This window comes from Tachyglossus aculeatus, chromosome 4 (genome assembly GCF_015852505.1).
Source record: "Tachyglossus aculeatus isolate mTacAcu1 chromosome 4, mTacAcu1.pri, whole genome shotgun sequence".
Lineage (NCBI taxonomy): Eukaryota > Metazoa > Chordata > Mammalia > Monotremata > Tachyglossidae > Tachyglossus > Tachyglossus aculeatus.
In genome coordinates this window covers 135,236,980-135,253,021 of record NC_052069.1, presented here as the reverse complement: position 1 = coordinate 135,253,021, position 16,042 = coordinate 135,236,980, and the positions used below count along the sequence as shown (strand labels likewise).

At 41.9% G+C, this 16,042-nt stretch overlaps 1 protein-coding gene across 2 annotated transcripts in view; it reads left to right on the top strand.

Annotated features, from left to right (window-relative positions):
- The window catches only part of ADAM33 (ADAM metallopeptidase domain 33), a 169,591-nt gene that overhangs the window by 105,819 nt on the left and 47,730 nt on the right, over positions 1 to 16,042 (top strand). For both annotated transcript variants that reach the window (XM_038745299.1, XM_038745298.1), the window contains exon 12: positions 11,826 to 12,003. In XM_038745299.1, the coding sequence (XP_038601227.1) occupies positions 11,826 to 12,003 (178 nt within the window). The remainder of the gene's footprint in view (positions 1 to 11,825; positions 12,004 to 16,042) is intronic.

The following is a 16,042-nucleotide window of genomic DNA, read 5'->3' as shown; positions in this document are numbered from 1 at the left end:
AGTGGAAAGAGCAACGTGCTTTGGAGTCCAAGGTCATGGGTTCCAATCCCGGCGCCGCCCATTGTCAGCTGGGTGACTTTGGGCAAGTCACTTCACTTCTCTGGGCCTCAGTTCCCTCATCTGGAAAATGGGGATGAAGACTGGGAGCCCCCCGTGGGGCAACCTGATCAACTTGTAACCTCCCCAGCGCTTAGAACAGTGCTTGGCACATAGGAAGCGCTTAATAAATGCTATCATTATTATAATTATTATTATGTGCCAAGCACCGTTCTAAGCGCCGGGGGGAATACAAGGTGATCAGGTTGTCCCACGGGGGGCTCACAGTCTTCATCCCCATTTTCCGGATGAGGGAACTGAGGCTCAGAGAATAATAATAAATAATGTTGGTATTGGTTAAGCGCTTACTATGTGCAAAGCCCTGTTCTAAGCGCTGGGGGGGATACAAGGTGATCAGGTTGTCCCACGGGGGGCTCTCAGGCTTCATCCCCATTTTCCGGATGAGGGAACTGAGGCACAGAGAAGTGAAGTGACTTGCCCAAGGTCGCACAGCAGACATGTGGCTGGGGGCGGGGGGATACAAGGTGATGAGGTTGTCCCACGGGGGGCTCCCAGTCTTCATCCCCATTTTCCGGATGAGGGAACTGAGGCTCAGAGAATAATAATAATAATAATAATAATAATAATAATAATAATAATAATGTTGGTATTTGTTAAGCGCTTACTATGTGCAAAGCCCTGTTCTAAGCGCTGGGGAGGTTACAAGGTGATCGGGTTGTCCCACGGGGGGCTTACAGTCTTCACCCCCGTTTTCCGGATGAGGGAACTGAGGCTCAGAGAATAATAATAATAATAATAATAATAATAATAATAATGTTGGTATTTGTTAAGCGCTTACTATGTGCAAAGCACTGCTCTAAGCGCCGGGGGGAATACAAGGTGATCAGGTTGTCCCACGTGGGGCTCACAGTCTTAATCCCCATTTTACAGATGAGGGAACTGAGGCTCAGAGAATAATAATAATAATGTTGGTATTGGTTAAGCGCTTACTATGTGCAGAGCCCTGTTCTAAGCGCTGGGGGGGATACAAGGAGATGAGGTTGTCCCACGGGGGGCTCCCAGTCTTCATCCCCATTTTACAGATGAGGGAACTGAGGCACAGAGAAGTGAAGTGACTTGCCCAAGGTCGCACAGCAGACATGTGGCTGGGGGCGGGGGGATACAAGGTGATGAGGTTGTCCCAAGGGGGGCTCACAATCTTCATCCCCATTTTCCGGATGAGGGAACTGAGGCTCAGAGAATAACCATAATAATAATAATAATAATGTTGGTATTGGTTAAGCGCTTACTATGTGCAAAGCACTGTTCTAAGCGCTGGGGGGAATACAAAGAGATGAGGTTGTCCCATGTGGGGCTCACAGTCTTCATCCCCATTTTACAGATGAGGGAACTGAGGCTCAGAGGATAATAATAATAATAATGTTGGTATTTGTTAAGTGCTTACTATGTGCAAAGCCCTGTTCTAAGCGCTGGGGGGGGATACAAGGTGATCAGGTTGTCCTACGGGGGGCTCCCAGGCTTCATCCCCATTTTCCGGATGAGGGAACTGAGGCTCAGAGAAGTGAAGCGACTTGCCCAAGGTCGCACAGCGGACATGTGGCAGGGGGTGGGGGGGTACGAGGTGATGAGGTTGTCCCAAGGGGGGCTCACAATCTTCATCCCCATTTTCCGGATGAGGGAACTGAGGCTCAGAGAATAACCATAATAATAATAATAATAATGTTGGTATTGGTTAAGCGCTTACTATGTGCAAAGCACTGTTCTAAGCGCTGGGGGGAATACAAAGAGATGAGGTTGTCCCATGTGGGGCTCACAGTCTTCATCCCCATTTTACAGATGAGGGAACTGAGGCTCAGAGGATAATAATAATAATAATGTTGGTATTTGTTAAGCGCTTACTATGTGCAAAGCCCTGTTCTAAGCGCTGGGGGGGATACAAGGTGATCAGGTTGTCCCACGGGGGGCTCACAATCTTAATCCCCATTTTCCGGATGAGGGAACTGAGGCTCAGAGAAGTGAAGTGACTTGCCCAAGGTCGCACAGCGGACATGTGGCAGGGGGTGGGGGAGTACGAGGTGATGAGGTTGTCCCACGGGGGGCTCACAGTCTTCACCCCCGTTTTCCGGATGAGGGAACTGAGGCTCAGAGAATGATAATAATAATAATAATAATAATAATAATAATAATAATAAAAATGTTGGTATTTGTTAAGCGCTTACTATGTGCAGAGCCCTGTTCTAAGCACTGGGGGGGATACAAGGAGATGAGGTTGTCCCACGGGGGGGCTCACAGTCTTCATCCCCATTTTCCGGATGAGGGAACTGAGGCTCAGAGAATGATAATAATAATAATAATAATAATAATAATAATAAAAATGTTGGTATTTGTTAAGCGCTTACTATGTGCAGAGCCCTGTTCTAAGCACTGGGGGGGATACAAGGAGATGAGGGTGTCCCACGTGGGGCTCACAGTCTTCATCCCCATTTTCCGGATGAGGGAACTGAGGCTCAGAGAATGATAATAATAATAATAATAATAATAAAAATGTTGGTATTTGTTAAGCGCTTACTATGTGCAGAGCCCTGTTCTAAGCACTGGGGGGGATACAAGGAGATGAGGGTGTCCCACGGGGGGGCTCACAGTCTTCATCCCCATTTTCCGGATGAGGGAACTGAGGCTCAGAGAATAATAATAATAATAATAATAATAATAATAAAAATGTTGGTATTTGTTAAGCGCTTACTATGTGCAGAGCCCTGTTCTAAGCACTGGGGGGGATACAAGGAGATGAGGTTGTCCCACGGGGGGGCTCACAGTCTTCATCCCCATTTTCCGGATGAGGGAACTGAGGCTCAGAGAATGATAATAATAATAATAATAATAATAATAATAATAATAATAAAAATGTTGGTATTTGTTAAGCGCTTACTATGTGCAGAGCCCTGTTCTAAGCACTGGGGGGGATACAAGGAGATGAGGTTGTCCCACGGGGGGGGCTCACAGTCTTCATCCCCATTTTCCGGATGAGGGAACTGAGGCTCAGAGAATGATAATAATAATAATAATAATAATAATAATGATGATAATAATAATAATAATAATAATAAAAATGTTGGTATTTGTTAAGCGCTTACTATGTGCAGAGCCCTGTTCTAAGCACTGGGGGGGATACAAGGAGATCAGGTTGTCCCACGTGGGGCTCACAGTCTTCATCCCCATTTTACTATGAGCCCCATAACCATAATAATAACGGCATTTATTAAGCGCTTACTATGTGCAAAGCACTGTTCTGAGCACTGGGGAGGTTACAAGGTGATGAGGTTGTCCCACGGGGGGCCCACACTCTTCACCCCCGTTTTCCGGATGAGGGAACTGAGGCTCAGAGAAGCGAAGCGACTTGCCCAAGGCCGCACAGCGGACATGTGGCTCGAGAAGCAGCGTGGCTCAGTGGGGAGAGCCCGGGCTTGGGAGTCAGAGGCCATGGGTTCGAATCCCGACTCTGCCGTGTTGTCCCCTGACATCTAGACAGTCCCTACCCACCGGCGGGCTCCCAGTCTAAAAGGGGGAGACGGAGAACAAAACCAAACAGACTAACAAAATAAAATAAATAGAATAGAGAAGTGACTCCGCTCCTTCATTCGTTCCTTCGATTTGTATTTATTGCGCGCTTACCGCGCGCAAAGCACTGTACTAAGCGCTTGGAGGAGGACGGTGGAGCATCGGACACATTCCCTGCCCACGGCGAGGCTCGCCCAAGGTCACAGAGCGGAGAAGGGGTGGAGCCGGGATTAGAACCCACGACCTTCTGATTCCCAGGCCCGTGTGGGCCCCACGCGGGACACGGACTGCATCCACCCTGATTAACCCGTGTCTACCCTAGCGCTTAGTACAGTGCCGGGCACGTAATAAACCCTTAACGAAAACCATAAAAAGAAAATCCAGCACAGACGACCGTCGCCGAACAGCCGTCTCTCACCAAAACTGTGAACCTGGGGTCGCAAGCCCCCGCCAAAAATCCTCTAAAAATAATTAATAATAACGACGGTACTTGTTAAGCACTTACTATGGGCCAGGCACTGTACTAAGCGCTGGGTAGGGACCGTCTCTATACGTTGCCAACTTGGACTTCCCAAGCGCTTAGTACAGTGCTCTGCACGCAGTGAGCACTCAACAAATACGATTGATTGATTGATTGGGTTAGATAACTTGGACTTCCCAAGCGTTCAGTACAGTGCTCTGCACGCAGTAAGCGCTCAATAAATACGACTGATTGATTGATTGGGGTAGATATAAGTCAGTTCATTCATTCATTCAATCAGTCGTATTTATTGAGCGCTTACTGCGTGCAGAGCACTGTACTAAGCGCTTGGGAAGTACAAGCTGGCAAGTCAATCACGTTGGACACGGGGCCCTGTCCCACACAAGGCTCCCAATCTTATCCCCATTTTACAGATGACGACGGACTGTGTCCAACCCAGTCAGCTCGTACCTACCCCAGTGCTTAGTACAGTGCCTGGCACCTAGTAAGCGCTTAACAAATGCCGCTGAAAAAAGTACTTAGCAGATACCACAATTATTTGTCGTGATTCGAATTTCCCACCGCTTCCAGGGGCCTGTCTCCCCCTTTTAGACTGTGAGCCCACTGTTGGGTAGGGACCGTCTCTATATGTCGCCAACTTGTACTTCCCAAGCGCTCAGTACAGTGCTCTGCACATGGTAAGCGCTCAATAAATACGATTGATTGATTGATCGATAGTAAGACTAGCGGGGAAGAGCCTGGAAAAAAGTCATGAAATGTGCTGATGTAACACTGTGAGCCCACTGTTGGGTAGGGACCGTCTCTAGATGTTGCCAACTTGGACTTCCCAAGCGCTTAGTACAGTGCTCTGCACACAGTAAGCGCTCAATAAATACGATTGATTGATTGATAGTAAGACTAGCTGTGGAGAGCCTGGAAAAAGTCGTGAAATGTGCTGATGTAACACTGTGAGCCCACTGTTGGGTAGGGACCGTCTCTATACGTCGCCAACTTGGACTTCCCAAGTGCTTAGTACAGTGCTCTGCACACGGTAAGCGCTCAATAAATACTATTGATTGATTGATTGATAATAAGACTAGCTGTGAAGAGCCTGGAAAAAGTCGTGAAATGTGCTGATGTAACACCGTGAGCCTACTGTTGGGTAGGGACCGTCTCTATATGTCGCCAACTTGTACTTCCCAAGCGCTCAGTACAGTGCTCTGCATACGGTAAGCGCTCAATAAATATGATTGATTGATTGATGGATAATAAGACTAGCTGTGAAGAGCCTGGAAAAAGTCGTGAAATGTGCTGATGTAACACTGTGAGCCCACTGTTGGGTAGGGACCGTCTCTATATGTCGCCAACTTGTACTTCCCAAGCGCTCAGTACAGTGCTCTGCACACGGTAAGCGCTCAATAAATACGATTGATTGATTGATGTAACGACTGCCATCTCCCCCGTCTCCTGGTGACTCTGTAATTCCCAGAACTAGGATGGGTTTCAGTCTGAGGGAGGGAGAGAAAAGGAGAGGGAGGGAAGGGGCAGGGCGGGGGAGATGGCGAGAGAGGAAAAATACAAATTGTCAACTCCGTGGTATTTCCAGTGAGAGTGCATCTGGAGTGCTTATTAATCAATCAATCGTATTTATTGAGCGCTTACTGTGGGCAGAGCACTGTACTGAGCGCTTTCACAGTGTATGAAAGCTGGACAGTGAAAAAACAAGATGGAAGGAACACCGATTCTTTCGAAATGTGGCGTTGCAGAAGGCTTTTGCCAACACCACGGCCCGCCCGAAAGGCAAACAAGTGGATTTTAGGGTAAATTGAACCAAAATGGTCTTTGGGAGGCCAAATGACTCGACTTGGATTAGCAAATTTCAGACACCTCACCAGGACTAATTCCCTGGAGAAGACACTAACGCTAGGAAAAGTCCAGGGAAAACGTGAAAGAGGCAGCTAGGTGGACGGGGACCACAACAACGGTAACGGAAGGAGCGTTGGAAAGGTTGCGGGTTGTGGCAAAGGACAGGACGTTCTGGAGAAAGTCTACCCCTAATAATAATAATGGTGGCATTTATTAAGCGCTTACTATGTGCAAAGCACTGTTCTAATCAATCAATCGTATTTATTGAGCGCTTACCGTGTGCAGAGCACTGGACTAAGCGCTTGGGAAGGACAAGTTGGCAACATCTAGAGACGGTCCCTACCCAACAGTGGGCTCACAGTCTAGAAGGGGGAGACAGAGCACAAAACCAAACATACTAACAAAATAAAATAAATAGAATAGATATGTACAAGTAAAATAGAGTAATAAATATCAATCAATCAACCAATCAATCGTATTTCTAAGCACTGGGGAGGTTACAATCAATCAATCAGTCGTATTTATTGAGCGCTTACTGTGTGCAGAGCACTGTACTAAGCGCTTGGGAAGTCCAAGTTGGCAACATAGAGAGACGGGCCCTACCCAACAGTGGGCTCATAGTCTAGAAGGGGGAGACGGAGAACAAAACCAAACCTACTAACAAAATAAAATAAATAGAATAGATATGTACAAGGAAAATAAATAAATAAATAAATAAATAGAGTAATAAATATCAATCAATCAATCAATCGTATTTCTAAGCACTGGGGAGGTTACAATCAATCAATCAGTTATATTTATTGAGCGCTTACTGTGTGCAGAGCACTGTACTAAGCGCTTGGGAAGTCCAAGTTGGCAACATCATCATCATCAATCGTATTTATTGAGCGCTTACTATGTGCAGAGCACTGGACTAAGCGCTTGGGAAGGACAAATTGGCAACATCTAGAGACAGTCCCCACCCAACAGCGGGCTCACAGTCGAGAAGGGGGAGACATACATACCAACAAAATAAAATAAAATAAATAGAATAGATATGTACAAGCAAAATAAATAAATAAATAAATAAATAAATAGAGTAATAAATATCAATCAATCAATCGTACTTCTAAGCGCTGGGGAGGTTATAATCAAGATATGTACAAGTAAAATAAATAAATCATAGAATAATAAATCTGTACAAACATATCTACATATATACAGGTGCTGTGGGGCAGGGAAGGAGGTAAGATGGGGGGGGTGGAGAGGGGGATCAGGTTGCCCCACAGGGGACTCACGGCACTAATCCCCATTTTACAGTTGAGGTAACTGAGGCCCGGAGAAGGGACTTGCCCAAAGTCGCACGGCTGACCACTGGCAGAGCCGGGATTTGAACCCACGACCTCTGACTCCCGAGCCCGGGCTCTTTCCACTGAGCCACGCTGGAGTCGCGATGAATTGGAAATGACTTGACGGCGCATAATAATAATAATAATAATAATGATAATAATAATAATAATAATATATGCAGAACACTATACTAAGCATTTGGCTTAATAAATACCATTATTATTATTATTATTATTATTATTATGAGAGTGCAATACAACAGAATTAGCAGATAATACGCTCCCTGCCCATAAAACAGCTTGTGGTCTAGAAGAGGAAGTTGGGAGAGGGGAAACAGAGTCGGGGTCCAGGCTGGGGTGAAGGGGAATTGGGGGGCTAATCTAGTCCCGGCTTTGCTGCTTGTCTGCTGTGTGACCTTGGGCAAGCCGCCTCCCTTCTCTGGGCCTCAGTTCCTTCGGCTGTAAAATGGGAGTGAAGAGGGTAAGCCTCATGAGGACCATGGATTGCGTCCAACCTAATTACAGTGTATCCACCCGAGTGTTCATTACAGTGCCTGGCACATAGTAAGCATTTAACAAATACCGAAGCTATTATTATTATATTATATATATTATATATATATATTACATTATTATATTATATTATTATCATTATTATCATTATTATCATTATTATCATTATTATCTACCCCAGTGCTCAGTACGGTACATAGTGAGCCCTGAACAAACACTATTATTGTCATATTATTATTATCCTTTTGGGAAGACAGGGGAGGAGGCCAACAGAATTGGAACTCGTAGCCCCAGTTTTCATCATCATCAATCGTGTTTATTGAGCGCTTACTGTGTGCGGAGCACTGTACTGAGCGCTTGGGAAGTACAGATTGGCAACATATAGAGACGGTCCCTACCCAACAGTGGGCTCACAGTCTAAAAGATGGGCTCACAGGCTAAAAGTTTTGACTTTGAGGCCTCCAGGACTATTATGGTATTTGTTATATGCATTCATTCATTCAGTCAGTCATCATCATCATCAATCGTATTTATTGATGGATAATAATGGATAATTGATTCATAATAAATTAATGAATTTATAATATATATAATAAATATTATTTTTAAATAAATAAATAGAGTAATATTTAGAGTAATAGAGTAATAATAGACTATCGTTATAATAAATAGAATAATATAGAGTAATAATAGACTAATAGAGTAATAAATAGAGTAATAATAGACTAATAGAGTAATAATAGAGTAATAATCGACTATCGTTATTCATTCATTCAGTCGTATTTATTGAGCGCTCACCGTGTGCAGAGCACTGGACTAAGCGCTTGGGACGTACAAGTTGGCAACAGAGATGGTCCCTACCCAACAATGGGCTCACAGTCTAGAAGATAATTATGTTGGTATTTGTTAAGCGCTTATTATAACGATGGCATTTTTATTTTGATGGCATTTATTAAGCGCTTACTATGTGCCAAGCACAGGGGGAGATGCAAGGTAATCCCACGTGGGGCCCAGTCTTTCATCCCCATTTTGCAGATGAGGCAACTGAGGCACAGGGAAGTTAAATAAGTTAGAAGGTATAAAGAAGTTATACCACGTGCCAGGCACTGTACTAGGCGCTGAAAAATGATGGTCTTTGTTAAGCGCCCATTTTGCGCCAGGCACGGTTCCGCAAGGTCACTGGGTTGGACACGGTCGCTGTCCCCCGTGGGGACCCCCATTTTCCAGCTGAGGGAACTGAGGCCTGGAGGAGTGAAGCGACTCGCCTAAGGTCACACAGCAGACAATCCGTCAATCAGTCGTATTTATTGAGCGCTCACTGTGTGCAGAGCACTGTACTAATCAATCAATCGTATTTATTGAGCGCTTACTGTGTGCAGAGCACTGTACTAATCAATCAGTCGTATTTATTGAGCGCTTACTGTGTGCAGAGCACCGTACTAATCAATCAATCGTATTTATTGAGCGCTCACTGTGTGCAGAGCGCTGTACTGAGCGCTTGGGAAGTCCAAGTTGGCAACTTAAAAAGTCAGTTAGCCCTCTTCCCCGTCCTGTTGGCCAGCAGGTTGGCTAGTCCAGGGAAAGGGTGCCTGGCCGCCGCCGTCTACCGCAGTGAGGTGCCGGGGGCCGGCCATAATCAATCAATGGTATTTATTGAGCGCCCGCTATACGCAGAGCACTCTTCTGAGCGCCTAGGCAGCGCACAGTGCGACAGAATTAGCGGTGCCCATAACGAGCTTTCTTTTCGACTGCGAGCCCGCTGTTGGGTAGGGACCGTCTCTATACGTTGCCAACTTGGACTTCCCAAGCGCTTAGTCCAGTGCTCGGCACACAGTCAGCGCTCAATCAATACGACCGATCATCATCAATCGTATTTATTGAGCGCTGACTGCGTGCAGAGCCCTGGAGTCCAAGTTGGCAACACGACGATTCAGCGCTCAGAACAGCGCTTGGCACACAGTTTCCTCATCTGTAAAATGGGGATGAAGACCGTGAGCCCCATGTGGGACAGCCTGATCCCCTTGTATCCCCCCCAGCGCTTAGGACAGCGCTTTGCACATAGGAAGCGCTCAATAAATACGAATGAATGAACGAATAAGCGCTTAATCAATGCCACCGTCGTCTTTCATTCGTATTTACTGAGCGCTGACTGCGCGCAGAGCCCTGGAGTCCAAGTTGGCAACACGACGATTCAGCGCTCAGAACAGCGCTTGGCACACAGTTTCCTCATCTGTAAAATGGGGATGAAGGCCGTGAGCCCCACGTGGGACAGCCTGATCCCCTTGTATCCCCCCCAGCGCTTGGGACAGCGCTTTGCACATAGGAAGCGCTCAACAAATACGAATGGATGAACGAATAAACGCTTAATCAATGCCACCGTCGTCTTTCATTCGTATTTACTGAGCGCTGACTGCGTGCAGAGCCCTGGAGTCCAAGTTGGCAACACGACGATTCAGCGCTCAGCACGGCGCTTGGCACACAGTTCCCTCATCTGTAAAATGGGGATGAAGGCCGTGAGCCCCACGTGGGACAGCCTGATCCCCTTGTATCCCCCCCAGCGCTTAGAGCAGCGCTTTGCACATAGGAAGCGCTCAACAAATACGAATGGATGAACGAATAAGCGCTTAATCAATGCCACCGTCGTCTTTCATTCGTATTTACTGAGCGCTGACTGCGTGCAGAGCCCTGGAGTCCAAGTTGGCAACACGACGATTCAGCGCTCGGCACGGCGCTTGGCGCACAGTTCCCTCATCTGTAAAATGGGGATGAAGGCCGTGAGCCCCACGTGGGACAGCCTGATCCCCTTGTATCCCCCCCAGCGCTTGGGACAGCGCTTTGCACATAGGAAGCGCTCAACAAATACGAATGGATGAACGAATAAGCGCTTAATCAATGCCACCGTCGTCTTTCATTCGTATTTACTGAGCGCTGACTGTGTGCAGAGCCCTGGAGTCCAAGTTGGCAACACGACAATTCAGCGCTCAGCACGTTGGCACACAGTTCCCTCATCTGTAAAATGGGGATGAAGACCGTGAGCCCCACGTGGGACAGCCTGATCCCCTTGTATCCCCCCCAGCGCTTAGGGCAGCGCTTTGCACATAGGAAGCGCTCAACAAATACGAATGGATGAACGAATAAACGCTTAATCAATGCCACCGTCGTCTTTCATTCGTATTTACTGAGCGCTGACTGCGTGCAGAGCCCTGGAGTCCAAGTTGGCAACACGACGATTCAGCGCTCAGCACGGCGCTTGGCACACAGTTCCCTCATCTGTAAAATGGGGATGAAGGCCGTGAGCCCCACGTGGGACAGCCTGATCCCTTTGTATCCCCCCCAGCGCTTAGGACAGCGCTTTGCACATAGGGAGCGCTCAACAAATACGAATGAATGAACGAATAAACGCTTAATCAATGCCACCGTCGTCTTTCATTCGTATTTACTGAGCGCTGACTGCGTGCAGAGCCCTGGAGTCCAAGTTGGCAACACGACGATTCAGCGCTCAGAACAGCGCTTGGCACACAGTTTCCTCATCTGTAAAATGGGGATGAAGGCCGTGAGCCCCATGTGGGACAGCCTGATCCCCTTGTATCCCCCCCAGCGCTTAGGACGGCGCTTTGCACATAGGAAGCGCTCAACAAATACGAATGGATGAACGAATAAGCGCTTAATCAATGCCACCGTCGTCAGTCATCCGTATTAACCGAGCGCTTCCCCTTTTAGACTGTGAGCCCACTGTTGGGTAGGGACTGTCTCTATGTGATGCCAATTTGTACTTCCCAAGCGCTTAGTACAGTGCTCTGCACATAGTAAGCGCTCAATAAATACGATTGATTGATTGATTGATTGATTGATTGATTGGGGAGTCCGAGCTCTGCCTCTGGTCAGCTGCGCGACTTGGGAAGTCCCAAGTTGGCAACATCTAGAGACGGTCCCCGCCCCACGTGTCCAAGGGACACGTGGCGGAGCTGGGATTAGGCCTGCCGCGCCAGTCGGGCCTATTTATTGAGCGCCCGGGCCTAACTTGGGCGCCCCGTCCGGCCCAGGCACCCGTTTCCCCGTGTGTTCAGCTCCTGCAGCCGCGATCAGCTCCTCAGCTTCTTCCAGAAAGGCGGCGGCGGGTGTCTCTTCAATGCCCCCAACACCAAGGAGCTGGTGGTGGGGCGGAAATGTGGCAACGGCTTCCTGGAGGACGGCGAGGAGTGCGACTGTGGAGAGACCCAGGTGGGATTTGGGGGGGCGGGGGGGGGCGACCCAAAAAGATGGGGAAACTGAGGAAGTCCACCGATTCACCCGTTCATCCGCGCTGACTGGGCGCCTACCGGGTGCAGAGCCATTGATCCATTCGTTCAGCCGCGCCGACTGGGCGCCTGTTGGGTGCAGAGCGCTGTACTGGACGGCAGACGGGCAGGCTCCCTGCCCTCAGGGAGTGGGCAGTCTGGAGTCCAGATTGGGGGGGGGGAGGACTGGGCGGGATTGGGAAAGGGGGGACCAAACGCGGGAGGGACAAGTGCACGGTGAATGCCTTCTTCCTCCCTTCAAGGCCCTGCTGAGAGCTCACCTCCTCCAGGAGGCCTTCCCAGGCTGAGCCCCTTCCTTCCTCTCCCCCTCGTCCCCCTCTCCGTCCCCCCGTCTTACCTCCTTCCCTTCCCCACGGCACCTGTATAGATGTATACTTGTACATACATATACTTGTACCTATCTATTCTATTTGTTTTATTTTGTTAGTGTGTTTGGTTTTGTATATATGTATATATGTTTGTACATATTTATTACTCTATTTATTTATTTATTTATTTATCTTACTTGTACCTATCTATTTATTTTATGTGGTTAGCATGTTTGGTTTTGTATATATGTATATACGTTTGTACATATTTATTACTCTATTTATTTATTTATCTTACTTGTACCTATCTATTCATTTTATTTGGTTAGTATGTTTGGTTTTGTATATATGTATGTGTGTTTGTACAGATTTATTACCCAATTTATTATTTATTTATCTTACTTGGACCTATCTGTTCTATTTATTTTATTTGGTTAGTATGTTTGGTTTTGTATATATGTATATGTGTATATATGTTGGTACATATTTATTACTCTATTTATTTATCTTGTACATATCTATTCATTTTATTTGGTTAGTATGTTTGGTTTTGTATATATGTATATGTGTTTGTACAGATTTATTACTCAATTTACTATTTATTTATCTTACTTGGACCTATCTATTCTATTTATTTTATTTGGTTAGTATGTTTCTTTTGTACATATGTATATGTGTCTATATGTTGGTACATATTTATTACTCTATTTATTTATCTTACTTGTACCTATCTATTCATTTTATTTGGTTAGTATGTTTGGTTTTGTATATATGTATGTGTGTTTGTACAGATTTATTACTCAATTTATTATTTATTTATCTTCCTTGGACCTATCCTATTTATTTTAGTTGGTTAGTATGTTTGTTTTGTACATATGTATATGTGTCTATATGTTGGTACATATTTATTACTCTATTTATTTATCTTACTTGTACATATCTATTTATTTTATTTGGTTAGTATGTTTGGTTTTGTATATATGTATATGTGTTTGTACAGATTTATTACTCAATTTATTATTTATTTATCTTAGTTGGACCTATCCTATTTATTTTAGTTGGTTAGTATGTTTGTTTTGTACATATGTATATGTGTCTATATGTTGGTACATATTTATTACTCTATTTATTTATCTTACTTGTACATATCTATTTATTTTATTTGGTTAGTATGTTTGGTTTTGTATATATGTATATGTGTTTGTACAGATTTATTACTCAATTTATTATTTATTTATCTTAGTTGGACCTATCTATTCTATTTATTTTATTTGGTTAGTATGTTTGTTTTGTATACATGTTTATGTGTCTATATGTTTGTACATATTTATTACTCTATTTATTTATTTATTTATCTTACTTGTACCTATCTATTTATTTTATTTGGTTAGTATGTTTGCTTATGTATATATGTATATATGTTTGTACATATTTATTACTCTATTTATTTATTTATTTATCTTACTTGTACCTATCTATTTATTTTATTTGGTTAGTATGTTTGGTTTTGTATATATGTATATGTGTCTGTAAATACTTATTACTCAATTTATTATTTATTTATCTTACTTGGACCTATCTATTCTATTTATTTTATTTGGTTAGTATGTTTGTTTTGTACATATGTATATGTGTCTATATGTTGGTACATATTTATTACTCTATTTATTTATTTATTTATCTTACTTGTACCTATCTATTTTATTTGGTTAGTATGTTTGGTTTTGTATATATGTATATGTGTCTGTACATACTTATTACTCAATTTATTATTTATTTATCTTACTTGGACCTATCTGTTCTATTTATTTTATTTGGTTAGTATGTTTGTTTTGTACATATGTATATGTGTCTATATGTTGGTACATATTTATTACTCTGTTTATTTACTTATCTTACTTGTACATATCTATTCTATTTATTTTATTTGGTTAGTATGTTTGGTTTTGTATATATGTATATATGTTTGTACATATTTATTACTGTATTTATTTATTTATCTTACTTGGACCTATCTATTCTATTTATTTTATTTGGTTAGTATGTTTGTTTTGTATACATGTATATGTGTCTATATGTTTGTACATATTTATTACTCTATTTATTTATTTATCTTACTTGTACCTATCTATTCTATTTATTTTATTTGGTTAGTATGTTTGTTTTGTACATATGTATATGTGTCTATATGTTTGTACATATTTATTACTCTACTTATCTTACTTGTACATATCTATTCTATTTATTTTATTTGGTTAGTATGTTTGGTTTTGTATATATGTATATATGTTTGTACATATTTATTACTCTATTTATTTATTTATTTATCTTACTTGTACCTATCTATTCTATTTATTTTATTTGGTTAGTATGCTTGTTTTGTATACATGTATATGTGTCTATATGTTTGTACATATTTATTACTCTATTTATTTATTTACTTGTACATATATATTCTATTTATTTTATTTTGTTAGTATGTTTGGTTTTGTATATATGTATATGTGTATATATGTTTGTACATATTCATTATTCTATTTATTTATTTATTTATTTATCTTACTTGTACCTATCTATGCTATTTACTTTATTTTGTTAGTATGTTTGGTTTTGTATATATGTATATGTGTATATATGTTTGTACATATTTATTACTCTATTTATTTATTTATTTATTTATTTATCTGACCTGTACATATCTAATCTATTTACTTTATTTTGTTAGTATGTTTGGTTTTGTATATATGTATATGTGTACATACGTTTGTACATATTTATTACTCTATTTATTTATTTATTTATCTTACTTGTACCTATCCAGTCTATTTATTTTATTTTGTTAGTATGTTTGGTTTTGTACATATGTATATGTTTGTACATATTTATAACTCTCTTTATTTATTTATTTACTTATCTTACTTGTACATATCTATTCTAATTATTTTGTATGTTTGGTTTTGTATACATGTATATGTGTATATATGTTTGTACATATTTATTACTCTATTTATGTATTTATTTATCTTACTTGTACCTATCTATTCTATTCATTTTATTTGGTTAGTATGTTTGTTTTGTACATATGTATATGGGTCTATATGTTTGTACATATTTATTACTCTATTTATTTATTTATCTTGCTTGTACCTATCTATTCTATTTATTTTATTTGGTTAGTATGTTTGTTTTGTATACATGTATATGTGTCTATATGTTTGTACATATTTATTACTCTATTTATTTATTTATTTATCTTACTTGTACCTATCTATTCTATTTATTTTATTTGGTTAGTATGTTTGTTTTGTATACATGTATATGTGTCTATACGTTTGTACATATTTATTACTCTATTTATTTATCTTGCTTGTACCTATCTATTCTATTTATTTTATTTTGTTAGTATGTTTGGTTTTGTATATATGTTTGTACATATTTATTACTCTATTTATTTATTTATTTATTTATTTATCTTACTTGTACCTATCTATTCTATTCTATTTATTTTATTTTGTTAGTATGTTTGGTTTTGTATATATGTATATATGTTTGTACATATTTATTACTGTATTTATTTATTTATTTATTTATTAATCTTACTTGTACCTATCTATTCTATTTATTTTGTTAGTATGTTTGGTTTTGTATGTATGT